The 19,795-nt window shown below is 36.0% G+C and overlaps 1 protein-coding gene across 8 annotated transcripts in view; it reads right to left on the reverse strand.

Moving 5' to 3' along the window:
* GTDC1 (glycosyltransferase like domain containing 1) overlaps nt 1–19,795 on the reverse strand; it is a 428,626-nt gene that overhangs the window by 279,060 nt on the left and 129,771 nt on the right. For 6 of the 8 annotated variants that reach the window (XM_023730213.1, XM_023730214.1, XM_023730212.1 and 3 more), the window contains 3 exons: nt 7,846–7,912; nt 6,284–6,405; nt 4,318–4,521 (listed from right to left, as the gene is read on the reverse strand). In XM_023730213.1, the coding sequence (XP_023585981.1) occupies nt 4,318–4,496 (179 nt within the window). In that variant the 5' untranslated portion in view covers nt 4,497–4,521; nt 6,284–6,405; nt 7,846–7,912. The remainder of the gene's footprint in view (nt 1–4,317; nt 4,522–6,283; nt 6,406–7,845; nt 7,913–19,795) is intronic. The other 2 variants (XM_023730217.1, XM_004375105.3) reach the window with 2 other exon arrangements.

Raw genomic sequence — 19,795 nt, forward strand, 5'->3', positions numbered from 1 at the left:
AAGAATTCAGTCTGTTTTAGGAAACTAACTTCAAAGATCAGACAGAGTTACGTTTAGGGTAAATTAGTAATTAGTTTAAGCAGTCTTTAAGACAATGTCATATGAAATATCTGTCTAATGTTTGTAATCAAACTGTCACCCTCTTACGATGCAGAAAATTATGTATCTTAAAGAAAAACCAGATTTTCAGAGGAGATTGACCTCATGGCTCAGGCTCCAGTTTTGTCTTTGGTTCCATTTCTGCTTCTGAGAAAGTGACTCATGACTGTTAATAGGTAAACCAAGGAGGGGCAGCTTGCCCTTGGGAAGAACATTTAGTATGTTTTAAACAGACTAACTGAAGACCTCCTACAGGAAACATCCATCCTGTATTATCTTGCTAATCATTAGTTCTCTAATGAAAACTTGTCACATGTAAATTTGTCTATATTTTTTGTTTCCTCTAGACAAACTTTGAGTGCTCTTTATAGATATGTATTTCTGTGCGATAGATCCAACTATACTAAATTAGATGATCCTTTCCAACTGATAGTGAATTTATGTGGGCAATCGCTTGTTTAGATGGCTGACGAATGTGTGGACAATGCACTCTGAGAACTTTAGGATTATCTTTAAGTATTCATAGTAACAATGCTAGTAAATATTGAAAAGGTAATGTTAAAATTGTAAAATGAAAGTCAGAAGAAAACCCATTGGCCCAACATTCAGGGTATGGTTGGTAGCTTTAATTCCTACTTATGGTATATCTGAGTTGGAGAAATCTTTAAGAAAAATTTGTCAGTCACTATGGGACAAATAACAGATGAGACAGAAGCACAACAGTGATCTCTGATCTCATAAGCCAAGGTGACATGAGACAACAAAATAACCTTAGATTTTTTTTATTAGTCCAAGAGTAGTCTGTGCTGTAGACAAGCTATACATAGAATTAGACAGCAAGCTACTTGATTACACACTGTCACACCCTTACAAACAGCAGATCTATTTGGTTGGTTACCATCAGGAATAAGTACATGGGCTAGATTACTACTGCAAGGAATAGTAATATTCTTAGTCTACATCCTGATAGTATTAGGCATTATAAAATTTATCCTCTATTGTCTTATGTAAGAGGCAAAAGAAGGCCTCAGGCTAAACTGTTGATGTACATTGAGTCTGCTCACTCCGGCAATGTTACTGATGGGAGCATCGCTCTTACTTAATAACCTGGTGAAGAACCAGATGGTATTTGGTGGAAAACCAGCACCATGAGTTTAAAGAGCCTGCAATGGCCGCCATCTAGGAGCTTGACTAAGTCCAGGTATTGATCATCGATGCGTTATCTACAATCTCCGATCAAAAGGAGGGACTGATGTAGGAAATAATATTGGAGTTACTATTCCCTCTCCTTGAGCATACAGAATGTGACCCAGCTGAAGCTGGGCTCACAAGGGCTCACAAGGATTCATAAGGACACATCAACTGGGCCCTGAGGTATAAAGACAATAGCTAAGATAATCTTGGAAAACATCTTAAGGAAGTTTTCACAAAAGCCCATCAAACAGAACATAAAAGACTTTCCACTCTTATCTCTTTCTATTAGCATTTAGTGAATAGAAATTTGTTGGACCAATGAAGACCCTCCTGACTTTCGTAACTGAAACCCTATCAATGATTGTTAAGAAAGATGATTCAAAATGTAAGATTATAATTTCTAGCCAATCAGTGAAAAAGTGATGCTTTCAAGGATTCTACCCATTTTGTGATGTTGATATATACTGATGGCTCTGTAACTGTTCTTTGGATTTGGGCAGACATGGCTGTGGCAGCATGCTTGTCCATTTTCCCCTTCTCATCTATTCTGTAATATTCTTTGGACTCAGGCAGACATGGCTGTGGCAGCATGCTTGTCCACCTCCCACTTTTGTTCTTTTGAATATATGCCAAACAAAACTTTCTTTTTACTTTTAAAAAATAAAATAGAACCAAACTGATTAATTAGATTAAAGCATTTATTCTTTTTTAATAAAATATTTCCAGATAATAAACTTCTAACAGTATCAACTACATGTACAGAAGTTGTAAAAAATAATGCATGTACCTACATTCAAGGTCTTTTCCCTCAGACACATCCCTACTTGTTCAGAGTAATTTCGCATAGTAGGCAATACAGGTGGTTTATCATTTTACCTTTATGAATTTTGATGACTACATTTGCTAAATGTAAAAACAGAATAAGTAACTAGAAAGCAAAAACTTTTCATATCTTTAAATGTCTCCACAGAGATCAAATTTATCTAGTATAACTAAAGGTTATTCTTGCACTTCAGTCAAGGATTGAGTGAGAATATTTTTTTAACTTACTGAAAGTTTTGAAGTTGCTGTTATTTTTCCAAAGGTGTTTGGTAAAGAGTAAATAAGTTATCGTTGGCCAACTACAACTGTAAGTTAAAATGGTAAGCTATGTCTTTGGGTGAAATGTTAACTCTACAGCTTAAATGGCTGACCTGGAAAGATCACAGATACCACTGTTAGGCACTGAAAATTAAGGCTGTGAGAAAGCAAAACTTTACATCATGGTCTTTCAGAAATCCACCTCCCAAGTAAGACTGCCTCAAAGAGAAATGTGAGACTCATCCTCAACTGCTTCAGGCCTCAAAGAGGGTGAGGAGCCAAATGCACGGAAGTGTTTGTTTGCATGCTATCCACAATTATACAGCGCTCATACAGAAAACTGACTCTGGAAAAACTATATAATCAAAATGAAATCAAAGAGCAGATATAGAAAAAGTTCATTTCAATGTTGAAATAACTGTAGAAATTTATTATATCAAATGGTAATGTTAAATGAAACTGTGCCGTAAAGTCAACTGGATTACTTGACCTTAAGTAATATAATACATTGGTGTTTAGAAAATACAATTATAGGAGATATGAGAGCAACTGTCAACAGTCAGATTTTAACAAAGCAATAATCCTATTGTCTTTAAAATTTTTATATTCATTGAAATTTCTCATATTATTGGTGAATCAATAATAGTCACTTGCTGATATCAGAATATAAAACATTAAGCTATGGAAGAGAAGATATACTTTAGATTTCAAAAATACAAAATTTTCAATATGCACCAAAAGAGCATTTTACCTGTAAAATCCCAAGCAACATGACTTGAGTTCTCACTGCTATTCCATCTGACAATCTGAATTCTCAGGGAGGAAGCACAATTTTCATTCACCAAATGAGCTATTCTCTGAATCCCTCAAATTACTACTAAGAACAGCAGCCTACATGTAAATCACGAGCTGCTCTCTCCCTTGTGGCTGCTCCACCTTAGAAACAGCAGATGGGTATGGCTGCTGAAGCCAAGGTGAGCACTGAAGCTTACAGCATTCCCTTCCTCTAACAACCTGTCTGCTTGAACTCCATTAACTACCAGCCTGGCACTCCCCACCCCTGCCTAAACCAATGAAATCCTATACAGAGGGGCCCAGAATGGCAAGAACAGCATGTATGTAAACCACAGTAGGGTAATCTTCCATGATTTCACAATCAGGAGACAAATGGCAGTACACATGAATAGAGAATAAGGAGGAAGAGGCCTCGGTGGGAGGGGTGGTGGGCTCTATTCTACTTGTTCCCCCTAAAAATATAGCCAATATTTCTCATTCATTTTTTTCAGTATGTCCAGTCAGACTCTTCTAATAGGTCAACCCTAGTTTCCATCTCCTCACAAATCAGAATTCAGAACTGAGGTCTGTGTCCCCCAAAATCTACTTATCCTTCAAGAATAAGTCAAAGGTTACCAACTCTATAAAGCCTTCTTCAGTCTCACAGTCAAAATCAACTTCTTCATCTTTCACGCTCTCATTTGACTTGCATGTATATCCCTACTTCGATAGTCTTTAAGGCCTGTGAGGACACAGACCTTTGCCATATCCATCTTTTCAACCCTAGCTCCTAGTACATATCAGACATAATAAACTACAATAGCATACTTATTAAGGGAGGCATTGGTGGTCATGGAACCAAATAAACCAATGCACCCAAGATCAATTGCCATCTCAGGCCAAAAAACCTCACACCCACACACATGTATATGATAAAATCACAAAAAAAATGAGAAAGGGATATAGGTTATAAATGAGGCCACTTTATTACTAACCAGATGTCCTTGGAGTGTCACTACTTGCATGCTCTGCTGTCTCTTAAGGAACAACTATTATGGTCTAATGATCAATTCCGTAGTTGGTGGGATTCTCAAAGATGCCAACAGGAGCAACACCCTTATAACAGGTACATTAAAAACAAGACGGAGATGCATCCTAAGCTCTAATTACCTGTAATGCTCACTGATGGGAACATGCTGAGAGAAATATAGAGCTGATGTCCGTGCTCTCCAGTGCCATTTCTTTGCAGGAAGGGTATAAAGGACACAGTCTTCTAACTCTTCTTGGAGCAGATCCACCAGCTGTTTATGGGACCCTCCATAGAATGCCTCAATGATGAGAACACTCATTGGCCCTTTCAAACCTTCACAGATTCTAGACAACAAGCAAAGAAATTTTTTTCAAATATATATATATATACATATGTGTGTATATATACACATACATATATAAGATTTTTAAAATAAGTTTAAATTTTATGCTCAGAGATTTTTTTAAATAAGTTTAAATTTTATGCTCAGAGACTACAAATCATTTACAGTCACATCTTATTTTTTTTAAATAAGCTTATCATGCTTTTTAAAAAAGTGTATTACATTTAAGGTTTCTATTTTTTGTGATCGGTATTTTTATGTCATTCATGTTAATAAGAGGAAATAAAGGTTTTTTTTTTTTTTTTTATTTCTGTTTTCTTCACGCCCTAAGATGACTTCCGCTATGACTCAGTTTCTTCTCCTATCCCAGAAGTTTCAAGCCTTCTCCTGCTTTATTACTCACTTCCCAGTTGGAATGGTTGGCACCCTAACTCAGTAACCTCAGAATCTGCTTTACCTAGAACTTGAATCTTGAACAGTCACTAAACTCATCTCCTAACTAAGACTTCCATTCCAAGAGCCATTCGTTTGTAAAGCCCTTTCCAGTTCACAAATCCTTTGACTCGGTAACTCTGATAGTAATCCATCTTTAAATTTACCAGCTATCACTGCCCCAATGAATCCATATGTAGAAGAAAACATATTCATAACATTTTATGATATTGGTGAGGGAGTTAAATCTCAATTCTCTAGTGTTGAAACTCTTAGGACACAATTTGTTGAGACACTGCACTTTGACCAGTTCCCCACTACTGTCAATATCCATCCCCAAAAGAACACCAAAAAAGTGGGGTAAGCTATAAGCCTGTGAACCAGCAGGGTTTCTACAACCTTCTTTAAACAGAAGCCCACTGAGAGCGATAAATAGCAATAATGGGAATATTAAAGACGTTGTGAAATTTCTTCACAGGAGAATTGGTTATCAAGCCATTTTTTTGTCTTAATGGTATTTTTGTTTATATGCTCAGTGAAATAAAAATACATGTATTAAGGGTAAAAAATTTATATACATTTCAATATACACTATTTCCTGTCAGAAATAAGGGAGAAACATCACTGTACATGTAAATACTATATTGTTTAAAAAATATTCCACATGAACATTAGTTCAAAGGACAAATGGACCACAAGTACCACAGCCTCCACCAGACTGAGTCCAGCACAACTAGATGGTGCCTGGCTACCACCACCGACTGCTCTGACAGGGATCATATAGAGGGTCCCAGACAGAGCTGGAGAAAAATGTAGAACAAAATTTTAACTCACAAAAAAAAAAAAAGACCAGATTTACTGGTTTGACAGAGACTGCAGAAACCCTGAGAGTACGGCCCCCAGACACCCTTTTAACTCAGTACTGAAGTCACTCCTGAGGTCCATCCTCCAGCCAAAGATCAGACAGGTCCATAAAACAAAACGAGACTAAATGGGCACGCTAGCTCAGATGCAAGGATGAGAAGGCAGGAGGGGACAGGAAAGCTGGTAATGGGGAACCCAAGGTTGAGAAGGGGAGATTGTTGACACATCGTGGGACTGGCAACCAATGTCACCAAAGAATATGTGCATTGTTTAATGAGAAACTAGTTTACTCTGTAAACCTTCATCTAAAGCACAATTTAAAAAAAAAATTCCATGTCTGAATTTTCCTTTATGACTTAAGTAAATACCATTCATTTAACAGCATATTATTTTTACTAATGCTGTTCCACAAAAACAGTAGTCTCAATGACTCAATGATGCGCTTCACTAATAAAATTACACTTCACCTGGCTCAGTCAAAGCAACGCCTCCTTACATTGTGTTTCACAGTAAACTCTCAAGTGGTTCTCAAAGAATTAGTTGAGATGAAAAGTTTTCTTGATGTCTGAATCTTCCAATGAGCATTTTTCTGGGGAAAAATTATATTCATATTTTACTTACATGCAAAATAAGAGGCAGTGTTTCTCAGACGGAAAGGCATGAGCCCTGGGATCAGGGTTATCTAAATTTGAACTTAGCTCTGTCACTTATTAGCTGTATATGACTTTGGACAAATTACCTAACTTTGTAGGACTCAGTCTCTTCTTCTCTAAAATAGGGATAACATTACTAGCCTCAGAGGCACATTGTGAAGATAATACATGTGAAGCACAGTAGCTTGCACATACTAATAAGGCATTTCATCCCTTTCTATATTAGCATAAATCACCCTGCTTAAGGAGAAAGAATATCCTGGTGTCCTCCAGCATGTTAAACACAGTTATTGTCAACCACAGTCCCTATCCACCAGAAAGATCATGACATGGCAAAGGTGCATGTACACATGCATTTGAAATGCATCCTCAGCAGCAGCTCACATTTCAAGTATGACTGTGAGAACCCTACAGGTTTTGTGGGTAAGAAGTGAGCTCAGAGATTGAGCTATGCAGAGCTCAATTTTTTCAGGCAGGAGACAGACTTCTGCTGTAATAATGGGGTGCCCCATAAGTTAACAAACTCCCTCCAAGTTCAATAAAGTGGTAACCATTAATCCTTCAAATGATGGAAACTTCTAGAAAGTAACAGAGACCAACAAAAGGCAATTTTGAAAATTACATCAAAGATTTCAACAGAGACAGAATAAAAGCAGTTTAACATTAAATTTGCTTACTGGATCATATCACAGATATCTACTGTCTTCCTTTATTTCCTCTGATCCAATAATTCTAAGGTGTATAGTCCTTATATCCTTACAAGGTCTCTAAAAGGCTCAAGTAAAAATGACCTGAGATATTTCCCTAAGTGGTGGAATATGACATAAACCACTCTAAAGAATATTTCACTCATAAAACCTCAAAGAAAGTAACATCAATATTAGAAAAAAAAGAAGCTTTCTGATTCTTCATTACTCCACCCTTTTCCATGATTAATCTAGAGCAGGTATCATGTTATATACTTTACAGATGTTTCTTATGGGTCTGAATCACAAGTTATCTGCAAGCCATGAGCCACTGTGGGAGGCAGTATGTGTATGTGCTGCTGTAGCTTCAAGACACTCAGTAAGCAGAACTGAACACCAAGCGTGTGGGAGGTCAAAAAATAGAAAAGGGGGGAAAAAAAAGATTATAGCTATAGTAGATATCCACCCCTTTAATAGCTCAGTAAGAAGAGTGAAATGTACAGGTTTGAACTAGCGTTTACTTGGGCATTTTTCTAGTGGCCAATGGGTGTGCCTGCACTTTGGGTATTTTTCTAGGGAAAGTAACTATGTCCTACCATCTCTGAAAACTATACTTAGTGGCTTTGATTCATGGAAATTTGTTCTGCTTGTTTTGTGGAGACAGACATATCCTGGCAGCTCCTCACTTACTTCTATTGCAACTTTTTTGCAGCAAGAAGAAAATGTGTTCTTCCCTGAAGTCTTCTTGAAGCACAACCTGGAAGAAAGATGATTCCCATTAGATTCAAGCAAAAGGGGGGAAGTCGATTTTAAATATAAGATTCAAACCAAATGTCATAACAGCACATTAAAGAATGGCTCACATACTTTCGTTAAAGCTTGAGTTTTCTTTTAGAAAGCACTGCTTGAAACAAATAAGCATGAGGTTGGAAAAAACACTTTGTTAAAAAAGATTTTTGCTGTTTTGGTGGAATTTGCTAAAATGTAAAAGGAGTACATTACTTACCTATTTTAGCAGTAACCAGAGGAAACTGCAGGTGGTCACTCTGACACCACAGATGCTCGCAAGTAAGTGGGGTAAATGTTGTGCAGACATTTGTGCACTGGTAGCCGTGGCTACTAGAGAGTAAGTGCTTGGGAGCAGCAGTAACAAGGCCTCAAGATTGAAAGCGCTAACTCCAAAGCAAGAAGAAGGTCTCCTTTACGGCAAGAGGCCTTGTGCAGATGTCTGCACAAAAAATGACAGATGATACTACATAGAGCTACATGTCTGATGTTGCTGCTTGAGTTTACGAGTCTGTCAAAGTATGATCACGAGCACCACCACAGACCTTAAGCCCTGAAACATTTAACTGTATTAAGTATATCACAATTAAGGGTGTGATATTTCTTCTTTAGGAAAAAATAACAAAAACAATCCTTAGGTTGGGGAACAAATACCAATCAGAAAGCCCACGTCCTTTCAGCATGACACCAGAATGACGATATATGGCAGTAAGAGTAGACGGCTAATCCATTCTTTCTCACTAAAAGACCACATAAATTTTTATCAACTTTTAAGTTTTTTTGCTTACACAAGTGAGCTTCAGTTAAAAAACTCATTTCTTCAGCACATGTTATTCCCCAGTGGTGCCAGATAAATGAGAACCTACTATACTATTAAAGCTTTATGAAAGTTTAATTCATTATCAACACTATGATTTAATGATACATGGTTAAATGCTAAACATTACATTTGGCAATATAAAATGAGTCAAAGTGATAGCTATGACACAGAAATTTCACATCACTTGAGATTCTACTTAAGATCACCAGAGGTCAAAATGATCTATTTAAGATTATCTGTCTTTCAAAAAATTTATATTTACAATTAAAAGGGGATACAAAGGAAAAAACTACAACAGTATTTCATAGAAACATTTTGACCAAAATGAAACACTGCCATTAGCATAATTGTACTTAAAAACAATAAAACACTGATAAGATCACAGAGAACAAAAGTAGCCTGAAACCAATGCTGTGAATATTTAAAAAATTTTATTATAAGTTTTTGTAATTGTACCTGCATTTATTTTAGGCTTGACCTAATTTCTTTATTCCCTGAGCCACAGTTATTTTCAAGGTGAACTACATTTCTGTCTACCTTCTCAAGCAGTTATAACTGCCATGGTAGTTGAGTTTTTTTGTTTAGTTTTGTTAACAGTATAGATACAGGAAATTTTTACTATGCCATTGATTTCTTGAAAAAGATGTGCTAAGTATACATACATCACGGCATTTTTAAAAATAAACCTAAGTCACATTAGAAATCCATAATTAACCCTGACATATGATGTTGACTTAGTTACCTGTAATATTCAAATAATTTTCCAACCAAATACCAAGTAATTTTAAATCAGAGGAATTGTTGTGTTAATATATTCCATAGATACCTTACCACTATTAGTTGTAGGAAGGTACAGTTTCAGTGACGATGGTTTTAATCCCACACACATGAGAAATTGATTCTACAGGCTTATCCATACATGGCTTGATACCTTAAACTTCAATCAATTGCTGAATATATATTGTTTATTTGCCTATACACAATATTTGGGTAGTTAAGCTTGGCACAGCAAGCAGTGGTGAACTTAAATACTAAATGGTTTAAATTGGGGAAAGTAAAATTTGAGTAGGATTTCCCAATAGGTCATCAGAGGTTTACCTGGTATTTTCTTACTGACCCCTTTTCCCCCTTCCCTTCTGCACCTCCACCCACTAATTCCAACACACCCAGGTTCTATTTTAAAAGCCACCAATAACCCAGCAGAGTAAAATAGGGCAGTACTGAGAAAAGTTACTATTACCTTCCAGCCCACTCAATGATTTTAATGATTCATCGGGGAAACCCCAGTTGTTGAAATATACCTGAGATCTCCTTAAATGTGAAAAGATTTCTGCTTTGAAATATATGTCACCATTGATTCCCCTAAGAGAACCTATTAAAGGTAAGTATGAAGTAAAAATACATTTTGGTAAAAAAATTTTCCTCCAAGTAATATACCACATTCAATCATCATATGAGGGGGGGAGAAAAAAAGATATAAAGATAAAATCTACTAAAAAACTATTATGTTAAATCTAAGAAAATCAGACATAGCAAATTCATCCCACCTCCTAAAATCTCAATATAATCTCTGAAGACTAAATATAATCAGGTATCAAATGAAGAGTGATTACTTTGCAATCTGAAGACTGTATCATTGACAATATTCTATGTAATTAAAGAAAGTTTGGCTAATAGAAAGGAATGAATCAGATTCCTGAGCATTATTGTGAATTGTAGATAAAGTGTAATGGAAACTGATTATTATTCCATTATTTGATCATGGGACATACAACCTAACATTTATAATAACTTGTAGTACTACTGTGTGTACTTTAACATTTAAAAACATCTGTTTAATTTGAAAAGATCTATAGCACTTTAATATTTTATAACCCCACAATGCTATAAATGTTTAATTTCTTCAACTCTGACTTTTGTTTCCTGTTGTAACTAAGAACTGAGGATTCATTTAGGAAAACCAAGGTTTGGTAAGAAGACTTATATGCCATTCTGTTTGTGAGACAATTTAAAGCCACTTTCAAATGTGCTTTTCCAATTATACAGTTTGCAATGATTTTTAAGTACATGCTCTTTTCAAAGTTACAATCTGACATGCATACATTGCTGTTTAATTTTTCCTGACAAATATTTTTTGTTTTTTTTCGATCTGGGATTTAATTTTCTGCTTAAAAATACCAGCCATTTATTCAATGACTTGAATTAATATAAAGTCTTGATTATAACTGTCAAGAATCAAATGCAAATTGAACAAATATTTACTGAGTACTTACCATGTACAAAGCATTATGACATCATTCACTTGTTTTCAAACATGCATAATTTCCACAAATACTTAGATGTGCATATATTACTAATTCATTACCTTACACTCTGTAAAGTTATATTCCATATTATGTAGGAAAATCATGAGTTTTTTTGTGAGACGTTTGCTGGTTTAATTTTACTCACAAATAAAATATCAACCCTCTTTCAATTTTTCATTGCTATTAATTTCATGAATAATTTCAAACTATAAAAGTAGCAATGAATTAGTACCACTGAATACTAAAAATATTTTCAATTTGCTGACATTTTTAAATGTGGCAGCATATTTATGAATCAATATGAAAATTTTAAATGAGAAAATCATCTCATCACTCATTTGAACTATTACATTACCCTTTTAACTTGGTCTCCATACTAAAATACAATCTTGCTCCCACCACCACTCTCCATAAATCAGCCACAAATAATCTTTCCAAAATGTAAATCCGATCATACAGTGACATGCTCAAAATTCTCTATTGTGAGTGGAATTGTGTCCACTAAAAAGATGTGTTGAAGTCCTAAGCCTGGTACTTATGAATGTGATCTTATTTAGAAACAGGGTCTTTGTAGATATAATCAAGATGAGATAATACCGGATTAAGGTGGATACTAATCCAGTATGATGTGTCCTTATAAGAAGAAGTGACACAGACATCCAGGAGAGGACACTATGCCAAGATGAAGGCACAGATTGACATTTCTGCAAGTGAAAGAATGTCAAGGATTGCCAGCAGCTACCAGAAGGTAGGAGAAAGGCATGTGTGATAGTTATTGTGTCAGCTTGGCTAGGCCATGATTTCTGGTATTGTGTGGTTGTCCTCCATGTTGTGATCTGATGTAATTATCCTCCATTTTGTAATATTATGTAATTATCCTCCATTTTATGTGTTGTAAATCCTAACCTCTATATGTTAATGAGGTAGGATTAGTGTGTGGCATATTTTGAGTCACAGCCTTAAAAGAGGGTGACTTACTCAAGTCACACCCTTACTCAAGTCACATCCTTACTCAAAACACACCCTTACTCAAGTCACACCCTTATTCTGACGTAGGGGGAGTTTCTTTGGGAGTGTGACCTGCATCCAATATATATATGGATGCTCTGGAAAGGCTCTCCCTTGCTCTGGATCCTGCTTGTCATCTAGACTGTCATCATCTTACCTCCAGTTCTTGGGACATGAGCCTGTCACCTGACCTGCCAATTCTGAGATTTGCCAGCTTCTGCAGCCCTGTGAGCCAGCTGTCTGCCAACTGACCTGCTGATTTTGGGAACTGCCAGTTTCTGCAGCCCCATGAGCCAAGAGCCTACCATCTGACCTGACAATTGTAGGTTCATCAGCCCCTGCAACCACGTGAGTCAAGAGAAGCCTCCAGCCTGACCCACAGATTTGGGACTTGCCAGTTCCCACAACTGTGTGAGCCATTTCCTTGAGATAAATTTCTCTCTATGTATTTACATATATACACGTCACTGGTTTTGCTTCTTTAGAGAACCCAGCCTAAAACAGCATGGAACAGATTCTCCTTCAGAAGCCCCAGAAAGAACTAACCCTACTGACAACTAGATTTTGGACTTCCAGGTTCCAGAACTGTGAGAGAATACACATACCCAGCTTGTGATAATCTGTTATGGCGTTCATAGGAAACAAATATAACCTTCAATGTCTCTATTACCTAAGGATAAGATCCAACACCCTACACATGGCAGTTCAGAACTTCATTTTCTGGTCCCTGGCTTCCTCTTCACTACAGCCTCACTTCTCCTTCCCCCACTTACCAAGACTCTGTCTGCACTGTAGCAATACCAAGCACCCATACTCACACAGCTGTTTTTTTACCTCTATGACTTCAGACCTATATCTCTTCTGCTTCCATCAATCTTCTCTTCATGTCCACCTAGTGAACTTTCTTAAAATTTCTGCTCATGAATCACCAATTCTATGAAACCTTTACATGACTTCCTCTCTATTCTGTACAGTATCACTATACTTGTTTCTCTCTATTTCCATGCCCCATCCATGTCTATGAGGCTGTGAAAATCGGGATGGGACCATGACATTATTTTCCTGGGGACTATCCCAGGATCTAGCATGGAATGGGTGTCACTAAGTTTTTATGGAGCTGAACAAAAAGCGAGGGGGAAACGGGAAGTTGATTCTGCCTTTAAAGTTACACTGCTTTCACTTAACACATGTTCTGAGCAAAATGTGTCTGGCAGGACTATACTTCTACTAGTGATTTCCCATTATTCCTGAAGTCTAAACTAAATCAAGCACCAAGTATATATGAAACATATTTTATTAATATTCTTTCCAATACTGATTCTTTTTTCTTATTTTTCAAAAAAATAAGAATTTATGGGAAATAACAAATATTTTTTCAAGCAGATATGTGCTCATATGAATCCACTGGTATAACAGAAGTAACAGTGATTAAAGAAATGGGAGAAACAGCATAAACAATTGACTTCCAGGCCAAAGAAAGTTTCATGGCCTAAGAGAGTATCTGTGAGATCCGTGAATCTTGAAAACCACCTGCATTTTTTTATTCTGTTTGAGCTATCATAATCCTAGCCATTTCCCTCACCGTCTGTCTGGAGATCTCATTCCACATTTAGTAATTAGGCTTTTATTTAACAAGGAAGAAAAACAGCATTTTAAAATACTTTCTTCGAACAATTATTCATTTTATAAAAGTTTTACAAGATGAATAATAAATTTGTTTTCCCAGGATGGTATTTCCCTAAGCCTTCCACCTTCTTGAAATGGGCTGTAAACAAGTTCAGTGGGGGGAATTTGGGCTATATGACCCATTTAGGCACAGATACCAAAGAAGAGAAGTCAAGTATACCACAGAATTATAAGCGGAAGGAATACTGACAGCACTGTCCAACCCCTTTTCATTTACAGAGGAATAAATGGAGAATATCAGCATCACAGAGTAAGTGACACAGTAATGATATGTTTGGATGAGATTAACATTTGCATCCTCTACTGGACATTAAGTTCCATGAGGACAGTAACCAGGTCTGGCTTGCTTACCATCATATCCCCAGCACTTAGCAAAACACAGTGTTCAGTAAATGGGTGTTGGGTCAATGAACCATAAAACCCTTCAGTAGTGAACTTAACAATTTCTTCCTAACTCATCCAAGACCTTTATTATTAGCAAACACCAATAATCACACCTTACTACCACTAATTACTATTTTATTCCCACAGATAGAACTTGCTACACAGATTCTACCACTATCTAAACGTAACAAGTAGAATCTTATAGCATTCATAATGTCACATCTCATTCTAAGGAAAACAGTTCTGCCAACAGCCCTGTTGAGCAGGTTAGAAGTCATGTTTCATGCCATGGGAAACTATTTTCCCCGCCAGAGTAGAATCTACAATTATATTTAACCCAAAGACAGGTAAGTCTATGACCTAAAGGGATCCAACAGGTTTAACAATTCAACTGGCATTTTCTGTTGGACAGAAGCATTGTCTTGCTACCCTACACTGGCTTCTATGCCAAATTTTAACTTAGACTTAGTTTGCGCAGGCCAATTATAAACGTACAAACCAAGTGAGTTTAAAACATAGAGACCAACAGATACTTAACTATACTGGCGCTAGTGAGTCTCACTCTAACATCTTCTAAGAACTTAATCCACATTAACTAAATAAGAAGTTGTTGAGAAGTTTCTCTCTCCAAGTGGGAGGCATGTATCACATCTTCGGTTAGTTTTAAAACAGAAATAGCAGGGTTACTCTACCACACAAATATTCACAATCTCCTATTTGAAGTGCAGCAACCCAAGCAAACATGGGTGGCATTCCCTTGATGAGTCGGAAAAAAAGTCACTAAGTATAAAGTTCTGGATTTACTCACTTCCAATGAAAAATGAACAGAACATAATCTCACAACTCAATCTGATTTACCAGTGAGGAAAATCACCTAGAAAGAAATGAAAAATCCTAACGGCTCATGAGGCAGAAGGATATCAGGTAAACACGTGGGAGAAGAAACAAATTTTCATAAAGATCTAAAGGGCTAGAAGTACATATCCTTAAAAGTACCAATGTTAGACACATTAACTATTTTTAATACCCATCTTATGTCACTGAAAACCACCCTGCAGTAATAGATTTTTTTTGTTTTTAATGGTGTAAGGAAGTATGAGGGGAAGCTAGTATTAGAATCTAGCTTTTAAAATCTTTATCAATAAAACCAGGCTTTAAAGATACATCAATTAAAATATTTAGTGACACTTCCTCCACCCCAAAGTTCTACATAAACATAGACATCCAACAGAAGTAGGATTAGTTAAAAGTATATTATCTTCGGTTTATTTATTGTACCAGCTCTTCCTTCTAGTCACCACATATCTTTCAAGAATCTTCTGATCTAAGTTATTTGCTGATGTTTAGAGAAGCTGACACCAGAAAAACTAGATAGACTCTAGAGATCTTTAATATTAAATTTTTAAAAGCCCAGATACTCAGTTTAGAAATGGCTGAGTAAATCTAGGGATACTAGATGTGGTAATGAGAGCTGTATCACTACTTTTAAATATCACAAGGGGCATACTATTAGCTACCCACTATTATAAGAAAAAGAGTCAGTATGGTAATAATAGGCTGGGATTTTAAAATCCTGAAGACGTTTAGGATTGAAACTTCTATGTAAAGAAAAGGTATACACAGACAACTGTGTACAATTTCTAGATGCTCCACTCTTCTCCAAAGTTTCTGCAAAGGAGGTACAGGCTTGGCCATATCATTTGACAAATGAGTTTCCACTGAATAAAAGATAACCCAGAAATAGCTTGAAGCTTCCTAACTGGAGCAAACACTGTGACTTTTATCTATTTAGTGGCCTTGTCTATCACTAATATCCCTTTAGCAACTGGATTTTCCGGGAGACATTCTGATTATATAAATATTTTGTCTAATGAAGCTGAGACCCTACAGCCCAGAGTTATTCTTTGCAAACTACCAAAAGCCACACTTTGCATCCTCATCATCTCTTAAGAAAAGAATCTCACACTTTGCAAACACTGGTCAAACAGAATAAGGTTGCTTCCCATTGCCATCGAGTCGATTCCAACTCATAGTGACGTATAGGACAGAGTAGAACTGCCCCATAGGGTTTCCAAGGAGTGGCTGGTGGATTCAAACTGTCGACCTTTTGGTTAGCAGCCGAGCTCTTAACCACTATGTCACCAGGGCTCCAAGGTTCTTTAGGAGTTAATTCCCCGCTGCATCTCCATCCAGCATAAATATGCACCATATCTGGGACCATAAGTTTCTCTACTGGATTAATTAGCATTCACAGTCAACAAATAACCTGAATCATTTTAGAGAGCGATAACTTAAACTCCTACACCCAGGTATGTAATATCCTATATTTTATCTGACAGTTACTCAAATGCTGTTAGTGGAATTGAAGTAAAGGAATACTTTGATTCTTCTCGTCATTCCTCTTGCTAAATACTCTAATGTCCCTTTCCCTGCCTTGGTTTGAAAGTTTACTTCCAAGACTTAAATTTAAAACATCAGATAAATGATTACTCATCATTAAAAGCAATGCCCGCCAGGGTGCAATGTGTTACCTCTCCCAGGAGTACTTGTATATTACAAGGGAGCAACAGGTGATGGAGAAATTTCAGCCATCGGCAAAGCAGATAACGGAAAATAGGTTGAGAATTAAAAGGACCTTTCTCAAGTCCTGAAAACACAGCTGTTATGGATTGAATTATGTCCCCCCAGAATATGTGCTGTAAATCCTAACCTCTATGCCTGTGGTTGTAATCCCATTTGGGAATGGGTTGTCTTTGTTATGTTAATGAGGCAAGATTAGTGTAGGGTGTATCTTGAGTCAATCTCTTTTAAGATAGAAAAGAGATCAAATAAGCAAGCAGAGGTGACATGGGGTAAGAGAGATGCCAAGCACACGAATATCACCGAGGAGCAGAAGCTTAGAAGAGAAAAGAACCTTCCTCCAAAGCTGACAGAAAGAGAAAGCCTTCCCCTAGAGCCAGTGCCCTGAATTCAGACATCTAGCCTCCTAAACTGTGGGAAAATAAATTTGTTTGTTAAAGCCATCCAGTTGTGGTATTTCTGTTATAGCAGCACTATTTAACTAAGACAATAGTGTAAAGGCTGCTACCTACTCTATAAGTACATAAGGCTAGTTTTGCTTTGAAGTATTAAAATGCCCTATCGTATTTGAAAATAAATACAAAAAGCTTAAAAATTGCATATCTTTGGATTCATCAATATCACTTCTAAGAACTAATCCTGGAAACAAAAATCTTTATTGAAGTCTTTGCCTGAAATTTTAAATAATCAAAACGATCAACAACAACAAAAAAAACCTCTTCTGTAGAGTTGATTCCAACTCACAGTGGCCCTATAGGACAGAGGAGAACTGCCTCATAGGGCTTCCAAGGCTATAAACCTTTACCGAAACAGAATGTCACATCTTTTTCCCATGGGGGGGCTGGTGGGTTCGAACAGTCAACCATTTGGTTAGCAGTTGGACACTTTAACCACTGTGCCACCGGGGTTCACCCAACAAAAAGGGATCTCTTATGATTAATATGATTAATGATCAAAAATCATCAGGAAGAAGAATATTTATTACCAAGGAAAACATTCACAATATTGCATAATTGTATGAAATGGATACATACACATAAACATTAGAGAGAAAAAAATACGTGCACATGTAGACATATAATCATATGCAGAATTATGAGTGATTTTGTTTTTCTATTTGTGCTTTATTTTATTCTTCAAGTTACCTTCACTCAATATTTTTCAACTTGCAATTAAAAGAAATTATAAATGTTTTCCTTAACTTTAGGGAAGGAGGCCAAATCGTTGGAAATAACAAACTACTTCCCAGTTAGTAAAGGCTTACTCCCCTCCAGGAACTTGCGAGTGGTTTTCATATTGTTCTAACTACTACTGCTATCAAGAAACTTATTAAAAAACGAATCAGCAAGGGTTAAAACTAATGGGGCTATAGCTATTCACAAACACTATAATTTGGTTTCGCAAACACTGCTTGTCTAAATGCATGAAATAAAAGTAATTCTCAATTAATTAAAAGATGTACTTGAATTATTAAGTAATTGTAAACAGATCAAGGTCTTTATTTATATATAAGGAATCTGCAACTGGACTTTGACATTATGTATTAGAAACTAAGCTACTATTTTGATAGTTTTTAATAGGAACATAGAGAAGTGTAGTGCAAACTCAAAGTTTTAAGTTCAAGAAAATGTCAAAATTAACTTAGGCTTTAAATAATTAGGTATGAGTCTTGAAGTAAGGGGAAATATTTAATTAAGGTGAAGAAATCGAAAGGAACTTCTAGTTTCACACTTAATTTTCAGAGTATCTTGTATTAAGAAAACAGAAAAATGTTATTACATAATTACCCATGTGTTTTACATATGTTGCAAAAAACAAAGTGACTGATTGGCTATTTAATCAAGAGAGACACAAACTTACCAATGTAAAGACAATCTCCTCTCATAACCACTCAGATTTTTCCTACATTCATATACATACAAAATGTAGACGGATACAATTAAATATTATACAACTGCAATTCAGACTTGGCAAAGAAATATTTTAAATAGAACCTCCAAGCTTTAGTACCATTTATAATTTAGAAACCATGCTTCACATTCCAGTAATAAGAAATAATTCTATTTCTGAAACTGTTTTCCAATGTAACCACTTCATAGCATTTTCTTTTAAAAGCCATGGATTCCGAAAAACTTAACTCACAAATTTAGAAAGAAAACATCCTAGCGCTAAAAGTAATGATGAATTAACCTCCAGAAAAAAACAAGTATTAATAAAAATTTGAGAATATTAAGTGCAAAAACTACAGGCAAACCTATCATTTCACCTATTTAAAGGGACACGAAGAATATCCCTATTAATATATAGCTTTCCATACTTTCAGATAAGCACCGACTTGATATAAAAAAGAAATCCTGATCTTAGAAAAGTGCCATGTGGCATTTTCAACTTTACTACCACTTTGTTGACTCCCTGTCCCAGAGCGGGCCACCTCTAACATCAGTACTCTGACCTTAGAGAAAACTGACAGATAAAGTTTCTAGTGAGAAAAAATGAGTTTTTATGGGTTTCCAAAAGGGAATTCTTATGACACTAAAAGTATATAATAATACTGATTTGATAACCAACTTTTTTTACTGCCAAATTACAGACTTTAGATTTCTGGAAAAATATCCAAGTGAATTTGCAATAAAATATAGGCTTGAGCCCATGGCAGAGAGTCTAGAATCTCTTTCAAAACTTTAAATACACATAAAATGATTTTTCAAGTCAGGTATTCTTTAAGGTTTTCAGTATTCCGATATTTACCTTTTAAAATGGAACTGAATGACCCGCCCGACACACCTGTCAAAAATCAATGTAGCTGTATAGCTCATACCTTTCTGGGAAAATATAATTTCCATGTCTGTTTCTAGTTTCCTTCCATCTTAAAGGAAAATGTACAGTGTATAGCAACAGGGATTATTTTCTTGTATAACCATCTTCAGAAATCAATTAGAATATTCAAAATATTTCATTCTCACAAATGAAAATAAGTTGCTTACTGAAATGACAGTCTTCCATTTCACTGCCTTGAAAATTAAGCTGGCATGGATAATAAAAAGTGTTTTCTGAGTGAATATGCTTGGCA

This window comes from Trichechus manatus, unplaced genomic scaffold (assembly GCF_000243295.1).
Source record: "Trichechus manatus latirostris isolate Lorelei unplaced genomic scaffold, TriManLat1.0 scaffold00033, whole genome shotgun sequence".
Classification (NCBI taxonomy): domain Eukaryota; kingdom Metazoa; phylum Chordata; class Mammalia; order Sirenia; family Trichechidae; genus Trichechus; species Trichechus manatus.